This window comes from Budorcas taxicolor, chromosome 20 (assembly GCF_023091745.1).
Source record: "Budorcas taxicolor isolate Tak-1 chromosome 20, Takin1.1, whole genome shotgun sequence".
Classification (NCBI taxonomy): domain Eukaryota; kingdom Metazoa; phylum Chordata; class Mammalia; order Artiodactyla; family Bovidae; genus Budorcas; species Budorcas taxicolor.
The window spans coordinates 34,611,550-34,636,010 of record NC_068929.1 but is presented as its reverse complement, the minus strand read 5'-3'; the positions used below and the strand labels follow the sequence as shown (position 1 = coordinate 34,636,010).

General features: G+C 38.5%; 1 protein-coding gene across 3 annotated transcripts in view; it reads left to right on the top strand.

The window, feature by feature from the left end:
• NNT (nicotinamide nucleotide transhydrogenase) overlaps positions 1-23,466 on the top strand; it is a 93,460-nt gene extending 69,994 nt beyond the window's left edge. For all 3 annotated transcript variants that reach the window (XM_052659015.1, XM_052659016.1, XM_052659014.1), the window contains 4 exons: positions 931-1,012; positions 18,242-18,360; positions 19,825-19,940; positions 22,237-23,466. In XM_052659015.1, the coding sequence (XP_052514975.1) occupies positions 931-1,012; positions 18,242-18,360; positions 19,825-19,940; positions 22,237-22,386 (467 nt within the window). In that variant the 3' untranslated portion in view covers positions 22,387-23,466. The remainder of the gene's footprint in view (positions 1-930; positions 1,013-18,241; positions 18,361-19,824; positions 19,941-22,236) is intronic.
• Positions 23,467-24,461: the final 995 nt, after the last annotated feature.

Sequence of the window (24,461 nt, the reverse complement as noted above, 5' to 3'; positions counted from 1 at the left end):
AAGGGTGGAGGGACAGAACACAGGGGTTGAAGGAGAAGGGAAATGATTGATGTTTTTGGTCATACTTGAAAGAACATCAGAACTATGGAGCACTGTTTTTTTTGGCAGAGGGGGAAAATCTTAAGTTCTTATTTGGAAACATTAAATTTGCAGTGTAGCTGGGACAGTGGACAGGCTGAACTGGAGCTCAGTGTTAGGTGGAGCCTGGAGGCAGATTGGGAGCCGTCAGGCAGTTGTTGGGGCTTCCCTGGTGTCTCAGATGGTAAAGAATCTGCCTGCAATGCAGGAGACCCGGGTTCGATCCCTGGGTCTAGAAGATCCCTTGGAGAAGGGCGTGGCAATCTGCTCCAGTATTCTTGGCTGGAGAATTCCATGGTCAGAGGAACCTGGCGGGCTACAGTCCATGGGGTTGCAAACAGTTGGACATGACTGAGTGACTAATACTTTTTTATTTTCAGGAGGTTGTTGAAGCTGTGGGATGGGCTGAGGTTTTCCAGGGAGAGAGTGAGGTGCAAAGTTAAAGCCCTGGGGAGACTCAGGATTTAAGAGCGGGAATACAGAAGGAAAAGATCTGTTCAAGGAAATTGAGGAAGAATAGTGGTGAAGTTAGGAGGGTTACTAAGGAACAGCAGTAATCTCAAAGCCAAGTAGGGTGACAGTTTGAAAACATTTATGTGAGAGCGTATACACCGTGTGTGTGTGTGTGATGTGGGAGGGAGTGCCCAGCACTGTTAGACACTGTAGGGGACTGAGGAGGGACCATGAGATTTTAATTTGAAATTTAGGCCAATATTTTTAAAGTCCATATTGTCAGTTTTTTGTTTTCACTTCTAGTCCTGTTAACTGATTGCCCTTTTTGGCATAAAGAAATTGTTGTTCATACAATTTGAAATAAAACCGCATTCTTCTGTGTTCTCAATGCTCCTGTAGGCTACGGCCTCTGTGCAGCCAAAGCTCAGTACCCCATTGCTGATTTGGTGAAGATGCTCTCTGAACAAGGCAAAAAAGTCAGGTAAGTGCTTGCCATGCATATGTGAAAGGAAAGGAAGAGAGATGACTTCTTTGAGGTGACTGTTTCTTCAAGTGGGGTTTTACCTGTGATACTAAGTAGAGAAAGTTGTGAAAGACCCTGTTCTAGGCTAGGTCTTACTTCCTAGTTTTCATGCTGTCTCTAATAGCATCCAACTTCAATATAGTCTCATTTTAGAAAAGGAAATTCTTACGGTACTACATTCCAGGATATTTATCAATAGGGAAAAATGGAAACCTGGTTTCTCTGTGGTTTGCTTGGGGAAGGAGGTCATCAAGGCATCTGAGTCCCATCAAGCTGTGTCTTTTGGGTTTCTGTTGTTCACACAGAAGGAAAACATCTCAAGACTAGTTGATGGATTTAGCTCTCACACTCGGGCTAGAAAAGACTGCAGAAAACGTTCTTTTTCTGTGTATAAGATAGATAATAAAGCCATACACTTTTTGGACTGTGAATTAGAACAGCTCCTGTTGCTGCTATGTGCTACTTGGGCCCTGGATTCTGCTCTTGGGTGGATGGTTATTAAGCAGAATGTGAAGTCAAGGACTCTGCATTTCTAGATTATTCCCCCTGACCTTGGATAAAGGGTTTGTGGTATGTGAAAATGGGGTCAGGGTGATGAGCCCTTGCAGTGCTTTATGTCTGTCCTGTGTACCTTTGGGTCCGCCTTCTGGAACTCTGCTGCTGGGAGGCAGTGAAGGGGCTGGCTGGAGTTGTCCATGGGAGCATAGCTGCTGCATGTTGTATGGGGAGACTGGTTCACTAGCAGTTTCACTGACATGGAAGTCAGAGCAACAGGGTAACTCTATTGTTAAATAAGATTGGTTCATTTACCAAGATGTCATTGCATATTGACAAAACTATTTATGTCTGTTAATAAAATTCCTTTGAGGTGTCAATCTTACACTTTTGCCTGGAGGAAAATGATAAGAAAATTAGCCAAACAGAGGGCCTAGAATTAATCAGACTATCTGTGCAGACTAGATGCAGAGTCTGAATCTTTAGCTCGAATGTCGCCGCTTTTAACAGCAGTAGAAGAGTCTTAGGTGATTAAATCCAAGGGTTATCTAAAAAGTTTTAACGTCAGCTGCATTTTCTTTCTTTCTTTCCACCCTTTTTTCCTTTTGTCAATCTTTTTCTCATTCTCCACCTTCCTGTGATCTATAGTGAGTCTGTGCTTTTTAAATACACAGAATCAAAATACTATTTTATGATAGGTCCAGCATTTCTGTCATGTAGATGGCTTCCACATTTAGTAAAGTCTAAGATGAATTGGTAGAAGATGAGAAAAGGCATCGTCTTTGTTTTCTAATTTTCACATGAGAGGTCTCATTTTGGTAGCTTATTCTTTTTATAGAGGGTATAAATGGGGCTTCCCTTTTAGTTGTAGTCTTTGCCACTTAAAGCATTTGGAGACCTACAAGTGGAAAGGATGTGTTACAGAATCTTTTATGATTTTCCTAAAAAGAAATTTTTTTCTCTTTATTTGATCCACATGTAAAAAAGTATAATGTATTAACGATGCCTTCTGTCACCACATGTTTAGGAGATGAGTGGCAATCATAATCAAACAGAAAGATGGCTTTCATGTTTTAATTATTCTTAGGGAAAGGCATGATTAATTTGATATAACCTCTCTTGTTACCCACTGGTCAGCCCAGGTTGTGGGTGCAAGGATGGGAAGCTTGACAGAAGGCAGGATGTGAAAGGGAAGGAGTTAAGAGAGTTAGGAAAGAAAATCAGGGATAAAGAAAAGGGATAAGACAATGGAAATTTTAGCTTCTGACCTCATTTAAATTTTGAATTTCATCCATGAAGGCATAATATAAAGTGCTGTTTTAGAAGGATTTCTGTCACACTGCATTGAAAAGGTAGCTATTTGACTTAAGATTTCTGGCAGGTATTTAATTAAACATGTATGAATAGTTTCTCAGTCATAATTTTTTTTTATTGAAATAATTTTGGGACTTGCCTGGCAGTCCAGTGATTAGGAATCTGCATTTCCACTACAGGGGACCCGAATTAGATCCTTGGTTGGGGAGCTAATCCTGCAAGCCACATGGCACAGCCCCGCCCCCCGCCCCCACCAAGAAAAAGTAATTTTGTGACCAGAACATCAGGCTTTCATGAGAGCTTTTAATCATTTTGCATAATCATCAGTTTTTAAAATCATTTGTTAATAGTAAATGCTAATAATTTATTATGTGAATGATATTACTTGTCAGCCTAATTTCTACTTGTGAGTTAGGAAGAGTTAGCCACTTACATTGATTACTCTATTTCATATTAAAGATGAATTTATATATTAATATGTTCAAATTTTTTCTTTTTTTACTATAATGAATTTTAAACATGGGCTTTGTAGTAAGTTATGTAAGTCTCATATTTGTATTAAATGAAAGAGAGCTATTCTTGCTAACATGACAGTAGATGATCATATTTTTCCTTTCTAGCTTCCATGAGTGTTTTTTTTTTTTTTAATTTAAAGGGAATCATAGCAACTTTGTTGATTCTGCTTTATGTGCATCATCATCTTTCTGTAGCAGAAATGCAGGTTTTCTTTACGAAGTTAGGTGTTGGCTTTTTCTTAAGAGGCACATGTCTGTTTGAACAAGAGAGGGCTGCAGTGGTTACCTCGTATTTTAATGAAATAAATCTGTATTTACAGTTTGCGGTAATTTAGTCCTTTCATCACTCTGTGGAGCTCCCACGGTGTTCATTGAGCACAGCTGCTGGGCCTTTGCTGTTAGTAGATCTTTGTGCCTCAGGACCCCGGCATGCCTCACATCCAGATGTGGTGACGTATTCTCACACATTCCCCGTGGAAATGTGCCAGTGTGGACATACGATTGTCATCAATCAGTTATGCCCAAGTGGTGCCAAGAAAAATTGCCTCTGTCATACAGTCTGTCTGGCTTCATGGCCCATGATTGATTTAGAGACATTCCTGTTTCCCTTTACTTTGGCCATAGTCATAACATGCTCACAGAGACCTGAGGTTATATAATGAAGCACATGACATTTCATGAAAAGAGCTCATTTCAGAATGTCCTGGAAGTTCACTGACTTAGCCATCTTTACTGGATATTGTTTACCAGGATATTGTTGCTTCCTGGGCACCCAGAATACCTAACTTATGCTTGATCTCTGAAAGCATTTGATTATAAAAATCTTACGATACAAGAGCACAGACATTTTTTTCTCTTTGTTTCCCAATCTTTGGGTCAATACAAGCTTTTCATTATAAAGCTGAGGTAGTGTTTCCAACAAATAATCCTTAGAAAGACATATTTTTTTTTCTTTTTGCAATTAATGACTGCTTGATTTTCTTTGTATAAAGCATTATTGCTTTAAAATTTGTCAACTTCTTTGATTGGCTAACTGATGTTACATATGGCTTTCCTATTAATGTCCAACTCTGTCTTTCTATTAATAATTTGCTGATAGAAATTTATTTCTAGGTGCTGAGAATACAAGGATGCAGAAGCTCATTTCCCACTCTCAAAAGTTTATAGATAGAGAACAAATCGATCAACAAATGAACGAGTGAATGAATTCCATTTAATGTACCAATATGCTAAGAAGAGTGGAGTAGAAGGAGGGTAGGAAGGCAAAGGACAAGAGTAGATAGCTGTCAAGGGAATATTTTAAACTTTTTATTCTACTCATAACATGAAACTTTTTTGCAGGTTTTAAAAAATAAATATTTATTTTTTTCATCTTCTATCTAAACATATCTAGCTGCCAGTGGTATTTGCAGTTTAATAGTGTTTTACGGTCTTGTGTGACATGACTATAAGTTTAAATGTATGTTATTTTTGCTAGGAAATCTATTCTCTGAAGATACTGGAAGATGAAATATTTTGTTGATCTAACTGGATTTTCCCGTTTTTCATGGATTAAATGCAGTCCAAATAAACAGAGTTCAGCTATCTTGGATTTGTTATATTTTGGGGTGCAGGAAAATCTAGCACATGCAGATTTGTTGAGTAATAAAGATATGTGCTTCTGAAGAGAATAGAGGGTTAGGCCAGATAAAAAGATCCAGTGTAGCAGTTGAGAAAGGAAATAGATATTTTTTATGAGTTTCTTGCCAGCTTTGCATTACTTTCTTATTAGCCATGACTATTCATGTCAGTGACCATTTCACTGTATGAATAATTACATAGTACTTGGTGCCAGGCAGTGTTGTAAGTTCTGAGAATACATCAGCGAATACAAAGATCAAAATTCCTGACCCATGTGGAGCTGACATTTAAGGAGAACTTAGTTAATAGGTGTTAAGATATTCTGAATTGACACTTATAACCCTATTGTGTTTTCAGTTCAGTCACTAGTTGAAATGATGAAGAACAGCAGGGGCATTGATCACTGTATCAGAGTTTCCACTGGCACTCTTTGGTGATGAACTAGCCAGTGCTTCTGGTGTTCTGAAAGAACATGCTGTGTTTCTTTGCACTGAGCCTGCCTTCTTATAAAACATGGTTACAGGAGGATGGATGATGGGAATTATTTGTGTAATTAGTCAAATGAGTGAAACTTTTGGTAGAAGAGAGGAAAACCAGTGTGTGCATTCACTTATATCTCTGGTCAACCTGTTGTATAAAATTTCCAGGAATCCCTCAGATCAAAGGTGTCTGTTTTACTAGAAAAGGGCCGTCATCCTTCCAGACTCTTGACTGTTGATCAGATTGCCTCTGACTGCGTGCTGCCCACAACATATTGATATAGTGGAAGGAAGAGAAGACTATGTTAAAGGCTGTGATTTAGGTGCTTTATAAAGCCTCTCCCAGCCATGCTGTTCTAGGACTCATTCCTTGGAAATGATGATCACAGGCATTCCAGTGGTCAAGGGGAGAAACTCACCATTGATGGAAACCAGTGCCTCTGACCATCAGAGTGATGTTTGGCTTCTAGGTCTACTATTAATTACTATAGACTCTTTGAGCTGATTTTTGTCAATGAGGTTCATGTAAACATGGCAGAGGAGAAGTAAATAGAAGCCCTCTTGTCATTTCATGTTCAAATTCTTCAGTATCTTGTTAATAATTTCCATTTCATGCTATTTACTAGCCATTGCATTTCAAGAGTCATTCAGCATCATTAAAATTATTCAGTCAGAAATAAGAAATTATGTATAATTTTCACTACATCTCTCCATTGTGCAAGCATATGTATTCTAGAACTTTATCTGCAAATAGAATTTTAGTTTTCCCCCTGATATCATTCTTCATAGTCTTAGTAGTTATTTTGAAATAAAAACCATGTCAGTAGTCATACAGCTGCTGTTCTTGACTGCACTGGATTTGGTTCAGTGAAGGAAAAAGCAGATTTGGGCACAAGTTATAATAATCTCCTTGGAGTGGAAAAGGAAGTGTTGGGACAGGGTTCTGCACTGACATTCGCACCAGTCATCTGACCTGGTCCTGTTTAGATGACTTCTTGTTTTTTGGGGGTGGCCCCAGTGTCAACGGGCCACCTGTACACATTGGAACATGTGACCATAGCGTCCTGTCAAACATTTCTTCACTCATACTCGTAGAACAGGTTGTTCTGTATTAGAAAAACTGCCCCTGAGACATTCTTGTAAGCCCTTTAACATTCATTATTCTTTCCTGAAGAAGGGGAGGTTGTGGATGAATACCAGATTCAGATCAGAGTTCAGCCTTTATTCACCTTCAAAAAAAAGAGAAAAGTACTTAGTGTTCTCCAATTCTGGCAGTTGGAAAGTTAGAGGAAATTAGAATTTTCTTTTTCATTCAGAATTGTATGAGTAGGTTTATCTGAACCATTGCTTCTGAAAAGGACTCACAGTTTTCAAAAGTTGGGTTTCTATACTTTTGCCTAAGAAGACTTGCCAAAACATTGACTCCACAACCTTTCTCATTAATCAGTTTTTGTGGATGACAGCTGCATTGCTGGGCAGATTTTTTTTTCCACTTTGTTTCCATGCTTCTCTTCTGATGGATAGACTAACCCCACGCAGCTGGTCCCAGCCTTTTCACCGGGAAGGATACTGTTTAGTTAGTCTGCTTCATATTTTATAAGATTTTACTTCAAAATGCATTTACTAAAATTATTTCTCTTAAATAAGTTTTCCTTGTGCTTTTAATAGGTGACCTATAGCTGTCAATCAGAAGTTCTGGTCAGAATGTGATAAACCAAAGAACCCTGTCTTTCCAGATGCTGTCATATTTTTCAAAGGTTAAAATTAATTAAAATATTAATTAAATAAAATAAACAAACATTTAATTAAAAAATATTGAAAATAGTAACAAATCTTTTTATTACCTCCATGAACCTTCCTTAGAATGGAGCATTGCTACATGCAAACATCAAATACAATGGTTCTTCGGGCGTACCTCCTAGCAGGGATTCTATTACATCTGTAGTGAAATTCCCAGGACAGAACGCAGTGTACATGTTATTGTTGTTACTCTAAACAAAAGTGTCCTGCCTTAGGAAGCATTGTATTAGAGAGACCTTAAAGTCTATTTTAACTTTTAAAGTTTTCTTGATTTATAGATATTTATGGTTAAAAACAGGAAGAATAAGTAAGCTTTTTATTTTCCCTTTGTTATATCTTTCCCTGAGTTAATTTGTCAGCCACCTAGGAGCTGAGAATGATATATTTAGGAAAATTGTGCAGTGATGTTATTGGGAAGGCAGAATTTCAAAATGCTATCAGCATACATTGTTCTGTGTAAAGTTCAGTTTTAAAATATGAAACAGTAAAAGAAAGGATGTTAACCCTTTGAATATCTTGGGTATGAGAATAAATTTTGCATCAGTCAGTTCAGTTCAGTCGCTCAGTCGTGTCCGACTCTTTACGACCCCGTGAATCGCAGCATGCCAGGCCTCCCTGTCCATCGCCAGCTCCCGGAGTTTACTCAAACTCATGTCCATCAAGTCGGTGATGCCATCCAGCCATCTCATCCTCTGTCATCCCCCTCTCCTCCTGCCCCCAGTCCCTCCCAGCTTCAGGGTTTTTTCCAATGAGTCAACTCTTCGCATGAGGTGGCCAAAGTATTGGAGTTTCAGCTTCAGCATCAGTCCTTCCAATGAACACCCAGGACTGATCTCCTTTAGGATGGACTGGTTGGCTCTCCTTGCAGTCCAAGGGATTCTCAAGAGTCTTCTCCAACACCACAGTTCAAAACATCAATTCTTTGGTGCTCAGCTTTCTTCACAGTCCAACTCTCACATCCATACATGACCAGAGGAAAAACCATAGCTTTGACTAGACGGACCTTAGTTGACAAGGTAATAGCTTTTGAATATGCTATCTAGGTTGGTCATAACTTTCCTTCCAAGGAGTAAGCATCTTTTAATTTTATAGTGTCTCATAAAACATATAACCAAATAGTTGAAGGTTGTAAAAAGATTTTTTTTAAATCTGGAGATCCTTTTCACTATTTGTAATAAGAGGCTTCAAAATGGAGAAAACACACTAAATACTTTAGAATGGGGCCCAGTTGTCTCCGTAGTTTCTTTGTCTTAGTACTGAATTGGGATACTTGGCTCTTCATCATGTTTTATTGCTAAACTAAATCTGGATATTTCCATAATGCAAGCAGGGAAATGTAGTTTATTTGAACGTTGTGGTAGGATCCATGTAGTGAATGGTTTCTACTCTGTAAAAGTCAACAACTATTGTGATACTCTGTGGTCAGGACATATTGTCCCCATGGCCCTTGTTCATGGGAACTCATGTTGTTCCTTTTAGCACATGTGATGTCTGAAATCTAATTTGAAGTTGCAGAAAAACTCTAAGAATGGGACTTACATCATCGTGTGTTACTTTGGCCATCTGATGCAGAGAGCTCACTCTTTGGAAAAGACTCTGATGCTTGGAAAGATTGAAGATGGAAGGAGAAGGGGCCTGCAAAGGATGAAATGGTTAGATAGCATCACTGACTCAACGGAGAAGAATTTGAGCAAACTCTGGGAGATAGTGAAGGACAGGAAAGCCTGGTGACTGAACAATAGCAACAATTATAAAAGAGGCTTAAAATTCATAGTTTTTTAAAATTGCTCTTTTACTAAATTTACCCATTTTACATGGAATTTATGAATAGCTTCTATATGCACTTTTATTTTTTTTCATTCTTTCTTGGTTGATTAAAAGGCTCTGAAGATCACTGTTTCATGTGAGTATATTGTGCCACCTTTTTGGAACTGTGCCTGGTTCTGTTTTTAACTGGTGATGGGGGCCTTAGTTTTTATTATATAATGTTACACAAAAGACTTTATTGTTTTTATGCTTGAGAGAGGAAAATAGAAAAACATGTTTAACTTTTTCTTAAATTATCTTCAAGATAATTGAGAAGATTACCTTGACTTGTCAGTGACATTTGTTGTATCTTTAGGTTCAGGAAACAGTACTTTTTTGCCTTAATAGTATCTATAGAAGAGTTAAATGTGGCCTTTTGAAATTTGACACTATTACAATAATTTGAATATTAGCTATGTCCAATTGATCAACAAGTCCAGTGGTCTTGACTATATAATTTCTCTAGCTTTTGCATGTAGTTGCAAGTACAAAGAATTTCTGGCTTTTATTGGACCATATTGATATTTATTGGGATTTCAGGGTAAAAATTAGAAAACCAGTTTAGAAAATGCTGACAAATCAACATTTGTTTTAATGTGAAAATTTGCCTTTTAATATAAATGATCATTAAAAATGTGCATTTATTTGAACAATACAGATGAGCATTTATATCACAAAATATGTTTCAATGGGATATTATAATTGCAGTTTACATTCATTAAGGACTCATGTGTGCCAGGCATTGGTCTAAAATACTTCGTATAAAATGCTCTTTATGTGAATTATCTTCCTTAAATGTCACAGTAATCCTCTGAAAAGGCTTTATTATCACTCCTATTGTACATAGGAGGAAAGGGAGGCACACAGAGGTAAATTGTCTGAATGTTTTGAACCCAGGCAGTGGCACCCTAGAGCTTTTAGCTGCTACTCTTTACTACTTCTCTGAAATCTTTTTTCCAAAAGAGATATAGCGAGTTTTCACTTTATTGAATCGGTGCACTTTATTGGGCACACTATGTTCCTTAAAACCCTTTCCCCCACTCCCTACATCCCTCCCGTCCTTACTTCCCTCTCTTTATTTGAGTTGCTCTACTAGAGTGCCAGGTACTTTGGGAACTGATAAATAGGACACAGTCCCTGTTCTCAAGTTGCTCCCAGTTTGGAAAGCACAGTCATCAGCCAGTTCCTATAATGCAGAAGGAGCGTGAAGAGTGAGTTCTAGGAGCCTGGACAATTTTCCTGTGGTCTCATTTTAGTAGTTATTTGCTCTTCTGTAAAGTTAGGTTGTGGACAGGGACAGCTGATCCTGTTCTGTTAATAAGCAAGTGTACAATCAAGATAATTTTTGCGGTTTAAAGAGGAGAACCAAAAGGCTGGTAGGCTTTGCATTTCTGAATTCTGGATGTTCTTCATGTGATGATGGAACATTGATGAACTTTAGCCATCAGTTCCTGGAAATTGCTGGTCATGGGCAACCAATGTCTGATATAATTAGCTTTAATCCATACTTTGAAGATTAGCCAGTTGCATGGGCCAGAATTATTATAAATTCACATTGACTCATCAATGTGCTCATATATATTCCTACAAATTTAGTGTGTTCTGTCATTTCTCTCAAAACATTGGCATTCTCTTATAATAGCCTTTGTGTGTTTCTCTCCAACTTTAGAGTCTTAAAATTTAGTATAATAAATTGTTATACAAACAGATATGAAGTGAGCTGTCCTTTGGGATATTCAGCATAACATGCTGGTTAGCTATTTACCCCTCACAACTAGCTCAGCAGAAATGTTGTCTTTATGCAGTCTGCAGATAATCAAATATTATGATAATAACAAATACATTTGGAGGTCTTTAACTTCTAATTTGGTCCAAGACACCTCAGTTAAAACTTGAAGATGATAGCCAGATGGATTAAAGATAAGCAAAGGCAGTAAAATTTTACAAAATCACTGGAATCAGGGAGGGATGCAGAAGTAAATTACAAAGTAAATTACAAAAGTAAATCACGAAGTGTATATTGACTTCTTCAGCTAAAACGGAATCCCTGGTTCATGGAATTTTAGGACTGGAAAGGGAGTTTGGGGTTAGCTGATTAATGACCCCCGAAGAAACCCAACTCTGAATACCCCACACTTGTGAATATGTTACCTTATATGGCAAAAGGAACTTTGTAGATTCAGTGATGATTTTGAGATGCAGAGATGATTCTGAGTTATTTGATTGGGTCCATGTAGTCACTAGGGTCCTTATGAAAGAGAGGAAGAGGGTCAGTGTCAGAAGAAGGGATGTGACAATGGAAGTAGAAGTCAGTGATGCAGCCTCAAGCCAGGGAGAGGGGGCAGCCTCCAGAAGCCGGGAGAAAGGCAAGGGATGGGTGGATTTTCTCCTCAAGGTTCTAAGAGAAGTACAGTCCTGCTGACACCTTGGTTTTAGCACATGGGTGCTGATTTTGGATGTCAGGCCGCTGTCATCGATGCATGTTGTTTTAAGCTACTAAATTTGTGGTAATTTGTTATATCACTAATAGGACACTAATACAGACCTTATATGTCCTATAGTGACTCAGTCTTTCTTGAGCCTCCCCCTGGGCTTCCCTGCTAGCTCAGTTGGTAAAGAGTCTGCCTGCAATGCAGGAGACCTCAGTTTGATTCCTGAGTTGGGAAGAGTCCCTGGAGGAGGGCATGGCTACCCATTCCAGCATTCTTACCTGGAGAATCTCCATGGACAGAGGAGCCTGGCAGGCCGCAGTCCATGGGGTCACAAAGAGTTGGACATGACTAAGCACAAGCCTCACCAATCGGGTTTTTTTGGGGAGAGGAATGGACTGGGGTGCAACAGGAAGCACTTGTTGATGCTCAGAAGGATTGTGAGATTAGGAGAAATTTTTGGTGTCCAAAATTTGCCATGAGGATCTCAAAAGAGCACAAATTCGTTGCAGTTAGTGGTATAGGATGGAGGTAGAGCAGTGTCTTGCGGTTGTTCTGGGAATCCTAAGTTTTACCAGAGCTGTTGTTCTCTCTTCCTAGTGGTTTTGACAACCGCCCCCGCCCCCCACCATTAAATAAAGAGCTGTCTCAGCTGCCATAACTGCCTTGACTATGTTCACTGCTGGCCAACCATCCTTAGCGTTTGTTTGTGAAATCCTTTTGAATCCATTTTGTACTAAATTGGTGGTTTGAACATCAGCTCAGATGAATGAAACCATCTCTTCCTGATCCACAGAAAAGAGGCCTGAAACTTCCCCTAACGAGGGAGTTTGTTCTCTTGTGGCTTAGCTGGTAAAGAATCCTCCTGCAATGCGGGAGACCTGGGTTTGATCCCTGGGTTGGGAAGATCCCCTGGAGAAGGGAAAGGCTACCCACTCCAGTATTCTGGCCTAGAGAATTCCATGGACAGTCCATGGAGTCACAAAGAGTCAGATACAACTGAGTGACTTTCACTTCCTAAGTTTTTGACAGAAAGGTATTTTTAAAAAAATTTAATTCCAGTTCTTTCATTTGCATTTGAAGACCATTTTCTTTCTTTCTATTAAATGAAAATGGGGACTATTTGGTCAACTTCTGTTTTATTTGGTCTGCTTGAAAATCAGTTTTGCCTTTTTTTCTAGCCAGTTGATCTTTTTTCACTTAGTGTGGGTTATTTTCTAAGTTGTTAGGTATTTTATGTTTCTCTTGAACCTTATCCAAGTGCCCTGTGATCCTTTTAAGCTGAAACTCCCTAACTAAATCTAGTTATTTAGTTATATTATGGGATCTAGTCAGTGGTGGGAGATAGAGTGCCTTTTACTGATATTTGAAAACAACCCTGCATTAATTTTGAATGTTGATTTGAAATCACCACAGTTGAAATACAAATTGGCATCGACTTTGAATAAAAGTCAGCTTATTAACAATATATATTAACAATATAATTTGATATGTCAGCTGTATTACTAAGAACCTCTGTGAAGTGAAATGACCTTTCCAAACTAAAATTTTTGAGTTTAGGATGTGTTCTTTTGGAAATATTTTGTTCTATCATTATTCAAAAATAATGACATGTTAGGGTCCCCAAATTTAATTACAGAATCCCTGCCTTGGTGGGCACATTCTTTGTGCTTTTTAGTTCTTCCACATGCTGTTTGGGCTTCCCTGGTAGTTCAGCTGGTAAAGAATCCGCCTGCAATTCAGGAGACCCCAGTTCAATTCCTGGGTCAGGAAGATCCCCTAGGGAAGGGATAGGCTACCCACTCCAGTATTCTTGGCCTTCCCTGGTGGCTCAGTTGGTAAAGAATCCATCTGCTACGCAGGAGACCTGAGTTCAATCCCTGGGTTGGGAAGATCCCCTGGAGAAGGAAATGGCTATTCACTCCAGTATTCCAGCTTGGAGAATTCCATGTATTATATAGTCCATGGGGTCATAAAGAGTCAGACACGACTGAGAGACTTTCACTTTTATATGATATTTAGAAGAACATCAAGTTGCAATATTCTATCAGTATCTGTGCATATCAAACAGTGCATTAAAATCATAATAAGCTATAATTTCAATTTAAGTTCTTCTTGGCTGAGATTTGGCTGTATAATCTTGGTAACATATATATTTTAGCTATTATAAGGAACTGTTAGCTGGGAGAAAAGGAAACATGGACTGTGCCCACTTAACCAGATGCCCATTCGGCAGAGGATCCAGGTGTTCTGTGTCTAAGAACTAGTTATTACTGATCGATTTCAATGAAGTAGCTCTCAGAGAACATGCTGAAAGTCTTTACTGATTTTTTTTTTCTGTTGAGCTCTCGCTCTCTTTAAGACGTAGCAAAATCCTGTTTCTCATTCTAGCTTTACTCCTTAGATTGAGTGTGTGCTGCTGATTTTTTGTCTGAACCAATCTTGATGCAAAATGGTGGTTTTATAATCCACTACATTTATCAGTTGGTATTCTACCATTATCAGTTCAGTTCAGTTGCTCAGTCGTGTCCAACTCTTTGTGACCTCATGAATCACAGCACGCCAGGCCTCCCTGTCCATCACCAACTCCCGGAGTTTACTCAACTCATGTCCATCGAGTCGGTGATGCCATCCAGCCATCTCATCCTGTCGTCCCCTTCTTCTCCTGCCCCCAATCCCTCCCAGCATCAGGGTCTTTTCCAGTGAGTAAACTCTTTGCATGATGTGGCCAAAGTATTGGAGTTTCAGCTTCAACATCAATCCTTCCAGTGAACACCCAGGACTGATCTCCTTTAGGATGGACTGGTTGGATCTCCTTGCAGTCCAAGGGATTCTCAAGAGTCTTCTCCACCACCACAGTTCAAAAGTATCAATTCTTCGGCACTCAGCGTTCTTCACAGTCCAACTCTCACATCCATACATGACCACTGGAAAAACTGTAGCCTTGACTAGACAGACCTTTGTTGGCAAAGGTCTGCTTTTGAATATGCTATCTAGGTTGGTCATAACTTTCCTTCCAAGGAGTAAGCATCTTTTAATTTCATGGCTGCAGTCACCATCTGCAGTGATTTTGGAACCCCCCAAAATAAAGTCTGACACTGTTTCCACTGTTTCCCTATCTATTTCTTATGAATTGATGGGACCAGATGCCATGATCTTAGTTTTCTGAATGTTGAGCTTTAAGCCATTATGAAGCTCGCTCAGTTGTGTCCGACTCTTTGCGACCCCATGGACTGTAGCCTACCATGCTCCTCCGTCCGTGGGATTCTCCAGGCAAGAATACTGGAGTGGAAGGCCATTTCCTTCTCCAGGAGCTCTTCCCAACCCAGGGATCGAACCCAGGTCTCCCATATTGCAGGCAGACACTTTACCATCTGAGCCAGGGAAGCTCATTATAGGGGAGAGTAAGCCATTTAAGCCATTATAGGGGAGAGTATTCCCTCCTTCCATTTCTTTAGTGACCTAATCTGTTATCAGTCTTTTTTTAAAAATAAGTTTCTAATAGCTTTATTTTATGATTTTTTAGCCATGCTGAGTGAGAGGCACGTGCGATCTTGGCTCCCAACCAGGGATTGAACCCGTGCCTTCTGCAGTGGAAGTGCAGAGTCTTGACCACTGGACCACCAGGGAGATCCTGGTTATCAGTCTTGACTCCTGAGTTGCCTTTTCCCCCAGAGGGTTATAGTCCATTACTAACCTTATTTATTTTGATGTTCAAATTACTTTCTTATTTTTATACACCTTAATGTCATGCATGACACATCCATGTCCCTCTCTTATGTGCATTTATTTTGCTTTGTGCTCTGCCTTCTTTCTCAGTTTTTGTGAGGATTAAACAAATTGAATCTTTCCTCTTTTATGAAATTTAAATTCTTTATTCCACATAAGTGAGCTTTACCTTTTCTGAGTCTGTTGTTATCTTTTTTTCTTTCTGCTTCTGTTATTACTTGTGAACCTAAGGGATTATTCATCCCTTTCCATCATTGAAGAAAGGTTTAGAAGTCCTGACTTGAAGACTGTGATGCTTGTTTACAAAATCAGTCACCTCTGAAACTTCATTCATATGTCTTTTCTTTTCCTACATTCATGCAATCAGAAGGCGTAGGAATATATTTTGGTTGTTCCAATATACTACATTTTCTCCCATTTTTTATATTAATGCTTAGAATATTATTGTTAGAGTATTAAAGCGACATTTATCTTCAGATTTGAGGGTTTGTAATATAATTCCCATTTAATGAACATATACTATGGTGCCTGGAGATATTTTTTTCAAATGTCTTATCCTACTGCCGTTGTGAAAACGTTAAAATTGTAGAGTATACATCTCAATCCAAGAGTCTGTGTGATATTTTGGAAGTGCCAAATATAGTTTGTATTATTACATGAAGAATGTGAACATGAATTGTCGGTATTTTGCCTCATTTCTTTTGTTTTCAGGGTGATTAAAAACTCTCATTTGAAAGAGACAGTGATACTAGGATAGTAGTATCTAGCCAAAAAAAAAAAAAAGGGAGCAGTCTTAACAATCTTGTTTTTAGAGAACATTTAAAAATTTTACTCAAGTATTGAACATTTACATTTCTAAAAATGATAGAATTTGTGATTAAAGAATTTAAGCTTTATGAGATGGTGAGGTTCGGTGACCACAGTCTGGAGTAAACTAATGACTGCCTTAATTTTATTCTCACTAAAATAAAACTCACTGAGGAAAGAGATGATAAATGCCTTTTAACAGAGTCTTCAATATACACACTATTGTATATAAAATATTATCATATAAAATAGATAACTAATAAGGACTTACTTTATAGTATAGGGAACTCTACTGAATACTCTGTAATGGTCAATATGGGAAAAGAATCTGAAAAAGATGAATACATATATAACTGATTCACTTTGCTAACACAGATAGTAAATCAACTATACACCAGTAAACATTTTAAAAAACCAAGTCTTGGATTATTTTTTCTATAGATTTAATTTATAAGCACTTATCTTTAAGTCAATTAAATATAGTTCAGCCAGTCAAAGTAAGTACCATCACACATACATACAAATGATAAAACATTGTCCCACAAACAGAAGGTCAAAAGTATAGCCCAAAGATTCCACTTCTACTCCCAGAGAGAGGCTTCCATGTAGATTGAGAGCAGATGCAGGGCTGGCACTCAGGGAACCCAGAGTGGCTCAGTTCCCCCAAGGGAGTAAGCCCAGAGTGGAGTGGAGAGAATTTCCAATCTTTTCATTCCTGTGACAAAAACAGTTATAGCTGAAGAGTTGTATATGCCACCATACAAAGTTCCAAAGTCCCAAAACGGCCTCAACACAGTTCGGTCGTTCCTGAAGTTACCGGCTGCTGACCTTTCTCGAGTCTTAGGTTAGTAATAGTCCATTCTATGCAGTTCATTCGACCTCCCACCCCTAGTAGTTTTTCAGAACCTACTTCCCAGCTGTAGAGGTGCTGGTAAATGTTTTGCACTATTGCAGGTACGTTCTGTACGGAAACTTTTTTTTTTCCTATGTCCATGCAAACATTTAAAAATTAAAAAAAAATATTATTTGAAACTTCATGTGTTCTCAATTTTTGTTAGAGAATACTGTAATTTGGATTCTTAGAATTCCTTATTTCACCCATTTAAGCACAGATAAATAGGTATTTCTCAAACCTTTTCTGCAGGGTTTTATATAACCCTTGGCATGAGGTGGGCTTGTAATAACAGCTGGTTAGTACTCTATGGGAAAATTGAGAGAGCTGATTAGTAACTTACCAAACATTATATAACTGGTTATCTTGAGCTAATAACAAAAATACCTCTTAAATTGCCTGACCATACTGACTGTGTTGTATAGTAGTGAAAAGTACAGACTTTTGAAGGAGACCTGAATTTGAATCTGTTCCCTGTTCACTAAAAAAGTTGTCAGGTTGCATGGCACATCTTGAAGAGTCAGCATTAGCCATTATGTGAAAATATATGCAAGGAACCCCTGTTATTTACATTTTTGCTCTTTCGCTCTTTTTTTAGATATAAGAATGTAGCTCTATAGCTCAGTTTATTTAACTAAGTCCTAAATTTGAATCAGGTGCTCTGAATTCTAATTTTTGATGGAGATTATTAAAGATGACTTTGGGATAGAATGAAATAATATATAAGAAATTTATAAATTATATCACAGTATAAGAACATGAAGTGTTAATTTATCTTAAATGAAGTTAATTTTTTTCCACTGTAAAGCTGTTATTCTCATAGAAAATGTGGATAACATAGTTGGATAACTTTCTCTTTGAAAGTAGGCCTATAACCTACGTGCACGACAGTGTTTTTCATGGCAAATGTTTAATTCTAGGCTGACTTCAGAAAGATTAAAAAAATATCAGAAAATATCATGAGAGAACATACTTACTGAATGTAAGGTGGTATTATTTATTAATGTTGTTGGGAGTTCATTGGACTTAAAACATATATGGAAGAGTCAGGTTCCAAAGCTACACTTATTTTTTTGAGAGCAGTTATAGTTTGTATATACGGAGATCCTTAATCTCCAGCCTTACTCTTTGTAGACTACTGGTATATCTGGACTGATTCTATTCCTTCTTGCAGAGATCAGATAGTACCAGGAGAAGCAGAGGTGCCAAGAACAGAGTGTGCAGGTCTGGAGGTAATCCTGGGGTCCCTGTACATTTTGGCCCATCAAATAAGGCCAGCTGTTCATTTGTTTCCTGTCTAGGTTTGGAATTCACCCAGTTGCAGGCCGGATGCCTGGTCAGCTTAATGTGCTGCTGGCTGAGGCTGGGGTGCCATATGATATTGTGTTGGAAATGGATGAGATCAATCATGATTTCCCAGGTAAGTGATGGAGTACTAGTGAAATTCAAGTGTTCTTAATATGAATATAGCAATGCCAGTCTGAGGATATAAATTGTGGGATTACTGCAGACTTGCTCCCAGAGGAAGAGTAACCTGCTCCTAGTAAGTAAGCAGTTGAAATTAAATCAACGAAAGATGATACTGAAAAATAGTGAGACAGGATCTGGGAGCACCATGAGTAATTTCGCTGCAGGGAGATCTGAAGGATGGTGGAAATCTTGGGGGACAATGCGGTGGAGTGGAGTGCCTTGCAGAGGCTTTAGGGACAGACATGGGTTTGGAATCCAGATCCTGACTCTGGTTTGCTCGTGCCCTTGAACTTGGTGTTCAACTTCAGGCTTCTTATTTATAAAATTGCTTCCATTGATGACTTAGGATCTGATTCTTGCCAGCGTCTTGAGATTTTACTGGTTTTCAGTTGCACCAATTCATGGTCAGTCAGTACTTTCCTGTTTTCTTTGAAGTACTGGGACTTCACAAATAAGGGGCTGGACTTGGTGGTTTTCACTGGCTAGATGTGGAATGCTAATGACATTTGACCCAAAATCATGTTTGTTAAAATTAAACCAGTTCCCTCTGGCAAGTATCCACTGTAAACTTAAAAAAAATATTGTTTATTAGAGAAAAATAAAGAAATTATGTGTATGTCTAGATTCACATGGCATTTTTGGCAAAGTTCTAAGGTAATTTAAATTACGGTTCTTAAAGAGAGAATTTAGGCCATTTAATTTTATGTCCCCTTTTTAGATTTCACTGTTGCTAAATTATGTGTGAAACTTGGCAGTTCCAAGAATTATGGACACAGCTTTAATATAGTACAGACTCTCAGACCATATTCTTTTAGATGTCAGATTGCATATTAAGTGGTCATTTTGAAAGTTGAAAATGGAATGCATATCTTTAATGTTACTGGCAAGATCATTTTGAGATAATAGCTGTAAAGTCAGATTGGGCTTTCCTGGTGGCTCAGTGGTAAAGAGTCCAACTGCATTGCATGAGATGCAGGTTCGATTCCTGTGTTAGGAAGATGCCGTGGAGAAGGAAGTGGCATCTCGCTCCAGTATTCTTGCCTGGAAAACCCATGGACAGAGGAACCTGGTGGGCTACAGTCTGTGGGGTCGCAGAGTCGGGCACAACTTAGCAACTGAACAAAAGCAACAACAAAAGTCAGATTGGATAGATCCATGGAGGGGAGGGAAAGCATAATAATACAAGCTGCAGTCAGGGTGCTCAGGTTCAGATTCAGGACCTATTGCTTTTAAGCTGTGTGATGCTGGCTAAGTTACTGAACCTCTCTGATAAAGCTCTTTGTACAGTGCCTGGCACAAGTGTTCATCCTATAGCTATTAGCTTATTATAACAACTATTATATTGTTTTTAAAAAGTCAGATCACCTTCATTTGCCTGAAGTGACCACTGTGATATTTTTATTTTCTGTTGTAGACACTGATTTGGTCCTTGTAATTGGAGCTAATGACACTGTTAATTCAGCGGCTCAAGAAGACCCCAACTCCATTATTGCAGGCATGCCAGTCCTTGAAGTCTGGAAATCAAAGCAGGTAAAGTTTCAGACTTGCATTTCATTCTAAGGATTAAAGGTCTCTTAAGATATGCACACAGAACTTTTCGTGGGTCACTTGATGAGAAATGATGATGCCTTTTAGGAGGCTCAGGAGTTAAGAGGAGATTTAGGGTCCAACTCTCTAGATCCAGCTTCTGTCTGTTCTGTGGTCACCAGAGAAACTGAGTGAATGCCCTGAAGGCCTCCTCAATTACAACTGCTGCTGCTGCTGCTGCTGCTAAGTTGCTTCAGTTGTGTCCGACTCCGTGTGACCCCATAGACGGCAGCCCACCAGGGTCCTCCATCCATGGGATTTTCCAGACAAGAGTACTGGAGTGGGGTGCCATTGCCTTCTCCGCAATTAGAACTAAAGGGGATTATATGGGTGGATTAACGCAATCTGTAACCACAACTGAAAAAGGATCTGTGAGCTTTGGGGATGAGGCTGGCTGAATTCCACGCCGAGTCCAGTGAAGCAGATGGCTTCCCTCTGGGACAGTGAGTTAATAACATCACCTTCACATATGAAGATGAGCACATATTTTCATTTAATTTTTTTTGAAAGGGTTGGGCTTCCCTTGTCACTCAGCTGGTAAAGAATCTGCCTGTAATATGGGAGACCTGGGTTCGATCCCTGGGTTGGGAATATCCCCAGGAGGAGGGAAAGGCTACCCACTCCAGAATTCTGGCCTGGAGAATTCCATGGACTGTATAGTCCACGGGGTTACAAAGAGTCGGACATGACTGAGTGACTTTCACTTCACTTGTACATTATGGAGTGTCCAGAAGAAAGGTGATTTAGAAATCCAAACAGTAACATGGCATAGGGAAGCAAGCCCTGCTCACAGCACATTACTTCTGAAAAGGCTAACTGCTAGATTGTAGGGAAATCTAGCCCTTATAATTTTGCTCTGTTCCAACTGTGGGCAACTCTTTTCACCACTCTCAACTCATATCTGGATTTTAAGAATCATTATAACAGATATATTTCCTTTTAATTTGTCTCTCTTTATTGTAAAAATGTGGAGTTGTAAACATAGTATCTGTGGTGGGTGAGTAGATGGGACATGCACTTGTTCATATGTATTTAAACAATTACTGCATCAATCATCAGTACTTTGAGAGTTTGCACAGTACCTTACTGTATTAATGGTATAGGGGACATGAATACATTTGTTCTGCTTCCGTTTTTGAGTAGCCTCTGTGTCCTAGAAGAACGTAGAAAGGCATTTTATTTCTTGAAGAATTAACTTGGTGTTCAACAGGATAGTGATATCTATAATCTGTGTAATTGTAAATGTCTAGAACACATCTTTGGCACCCCACTTCAGTACTCTTGCCTGAAAAATCCCATGGACGGAGGAGCCTGGTGGGCTGCAGTCCATGGGGTCGCTAAGGGTTGGACACGACTGAGCGACTTCACTTTCACTTTTCACTTTCATGCATTGGAGAAGGAAATGGCAACCCACTCCAGTGCTCTTGCCTGGAGAATCCCAGGGACGGGAGAGCCTGGTGGGCTGCCGTCTCTGGGGTCGCACAGAGTCGGACACGACTGAAGTGACTTAGCAGTAGCAGCAGCAGAACACATCAGTGTTAGAGAGACTTACCTCTTCATTTTTCTTTGTGGAAGCATTCTGTTAGTCATTAGCTCTGTTCTGGGGCACACTGGATTACTCTTTGGGCTCTTGTCTTACATCTTTCTTGTCCAATATTCTTTACTTTAAATCAATGGGCTAAGAATCATACCATTTTCCCACTCAACTACTTTTATCTTAGGATTGGTAGTAGAAATTTATGCACTAAATTTGTTGTCTTTAGCCCATTCAGAGAAAGATGGTTATTATTATTATTATTTTTATTGGAAAATGTTATACATTGTCTTTATAGACAAAGACACTGGGGGGAAAAATCACTTATCACTCAGAGATACACTGTTGTTAACAGGACCTTTTCTCTAGTGGATGTAAGAGTATGGGCATATTTGAAGAATTCAAGTTAATACAAGGTAAACATGCAGGTTCAGGATGGGGAACACGTGTATACCTGTGGCGGATTCATGTTGATGTATGGCAAAACCAATACAATATTGTAGAGTAATTTACCTCCAATTAAAATAAATAAATTTATGTTTAAAAAAATAAAAATACTCCTTGTGTATTTTAAAAGTCTTTGTAGTAAAGAATCAGTAGTGGTACATGCTTTGTTCAAAGTTAGGGCAGGACAAAGTTTGTGTGTCTGACACGTCCTGGCCAGGTCTGTTAAATATACTCTCTCACCTAATCTTTGGTTCTTAGGTCATTGTTATGAAGAGGTCCCTAGGTGTTGGCTATGCTGCAGTGGACAATCCAATCTTCTACAAACCTAACACAGCCATGCTTCTAGGCGATGCCAAGAAGACGTGTGATGCTCTGCAGGCGAAAGTTAGAGAATCCTACCAGAAGTAAAATATAAAGATCAAACCACCTCTTCACTTGTGGGAACAGGCAAATAAATTATTAACATATACAGCTGATACACATCTGTAGCAAAACTCTTGGAAGAAAAGGAAGACTCTGAAGAAACAAAGCAAATAAACGGAAAATTTTCAAGAGCTGCAATCCATCAATTTTAAAAAAGGATTGATAATTCTAAATGTCTTTCTGTGCGTATTTTTTGTTATGAATTCCAAAAGTATTTTACAAAAGGAGAAAAAAAGTCTCATTTTAGGTATAATCCATTCAGATTTTCCTCAATAGTCAGCAATATTTTAAGAAATTAAGTCTATGATTTTGGGGACTTACATTATACATGGATTTGAAAAAAATCTGACACAGTGTAAACATTACAGCCACCTGCATTTATTTTTTTTTCACCAAATGTGACTAATTTGAAACTTTTATCAACTCTTGAGCTATCTTCTTAACCATTTAACCATAATCTGAATTAAGCATATCAAATTGGTTTCAGTTTTTCAAACTGTATTTTAAAGTCTGTATTCAAGGGTATATTTTCTCACTTCTATTTTAATACATTAAAGGACTAGATAATCTTTCAGAGATGCTGGAAGCAAATCATTTGCTTTGTATGTTTCATTAGAACACCAATGAAACATGTAACTTGAAATCAGTATTAGCTGTATTTTTTAAACCCATTTCCAATTGGAGATCTCTTTTAATTTCAGTTTATATGTGTAGTACTGTATTAAGTGCACTTGAATGAAATTCTACTATTTGCCTAATAAAATGAGTTCATCATGTTTGCATAGTGATGTAGCAGTTGTCTCTGGTGACTAAAGGCTAAAATCAAATAATTCTGCCTGTTGTTAACATCTGAGGAAGGAATTGCTATCATGAAATAGATGAGATTAACTTGTTTTACCTGTTTGGAAGAATGACTTTTTTCCTAAATCATTGTGTATTTGAAGGTGTTATGTAAATGATAACGTTTGAGAGAAATGGTGGCATTTTTCTAGCTACCTCTTTGTTTAAGCACCAGTAAAGATTCTGCCTTTTTAGCACCAGTAAAGATTGTCCTTTTGCAGTAAACGTGTAATTTTCTTTGTGTCTTTGCTAGTGTGCTAAAAGTTCTATACAGGTTGAATGTGTGGTGAATATTCAGAATACCTATTTCTCTGTGTAATTAACTTGGCATCAAGTTTCTTTCTGCTTGTTTTTGGCTGTGCTGGGTCTTCACTGCTGCGTGGGCTTTACGCTAGTTGTGGAGGGTGCTGGCCGCTCTCCAGTTGTGGTGTGCAGCCTTCCCATTGTGGTGGCTTCTCTTGTTGCGTTGACCGTGGGCTCTAGGAGACCCAGGCTTCAGCAGGCTTCTGTATCATGTGGGCCCAGTAATTGCAGCTCCCGGGCTCTGGAGCACAGGCTCAACAGTTGTACCACATGGGCTTAGTTACTCCACAGCATGTGGGATCTTCCCGGACCAGGGATCAAACCCGTGTCTCCTGTATTTTTACCACTGAGCCACTAGGGAAGTCCCAGCATTGTTTCTTGAGACAGTTATTAACATGTAAACACTATCTGTAAATCGTAAAAAGAAATAACTGGTGTGAAATTTTTTACTATAATGGTCTTGTTTATTGAATTTACAACTCGTATTAATTGTTGGTTTGGTCATCAGTTTCTGTTTTGCTGTGCCTGAGATTAAGATCTGCATGTGTGTGCATGTGTTTAAATCAGGAAAGACTCCTTTTTAATTTTTAAATGGTAAATGCAATTTGTTAATGGATCTCAGATCATTTGTAACTTCATGAGTGATTTATACCAAGAAAGTTCTATTTGAAGAAAGTAAACAGTATCTTGATTCATTCCATTTCCTTTTCTCAAAGTAGTTGTAGGTATATCTGGGGTTTTTTTTGGGGGGGGGAATAATTTCTTCATTCTATTTAAACTAAAATAATTATACTTGGATTTATTATTTCCATCATTTATAGCAAATATTTTTCTATATTTTTAAGATTTAGGATGATCTCATTTCTTTGATACTTGCTAATCATTCAGTTGTGTTAATTGAAAATTCATGTTCTGGT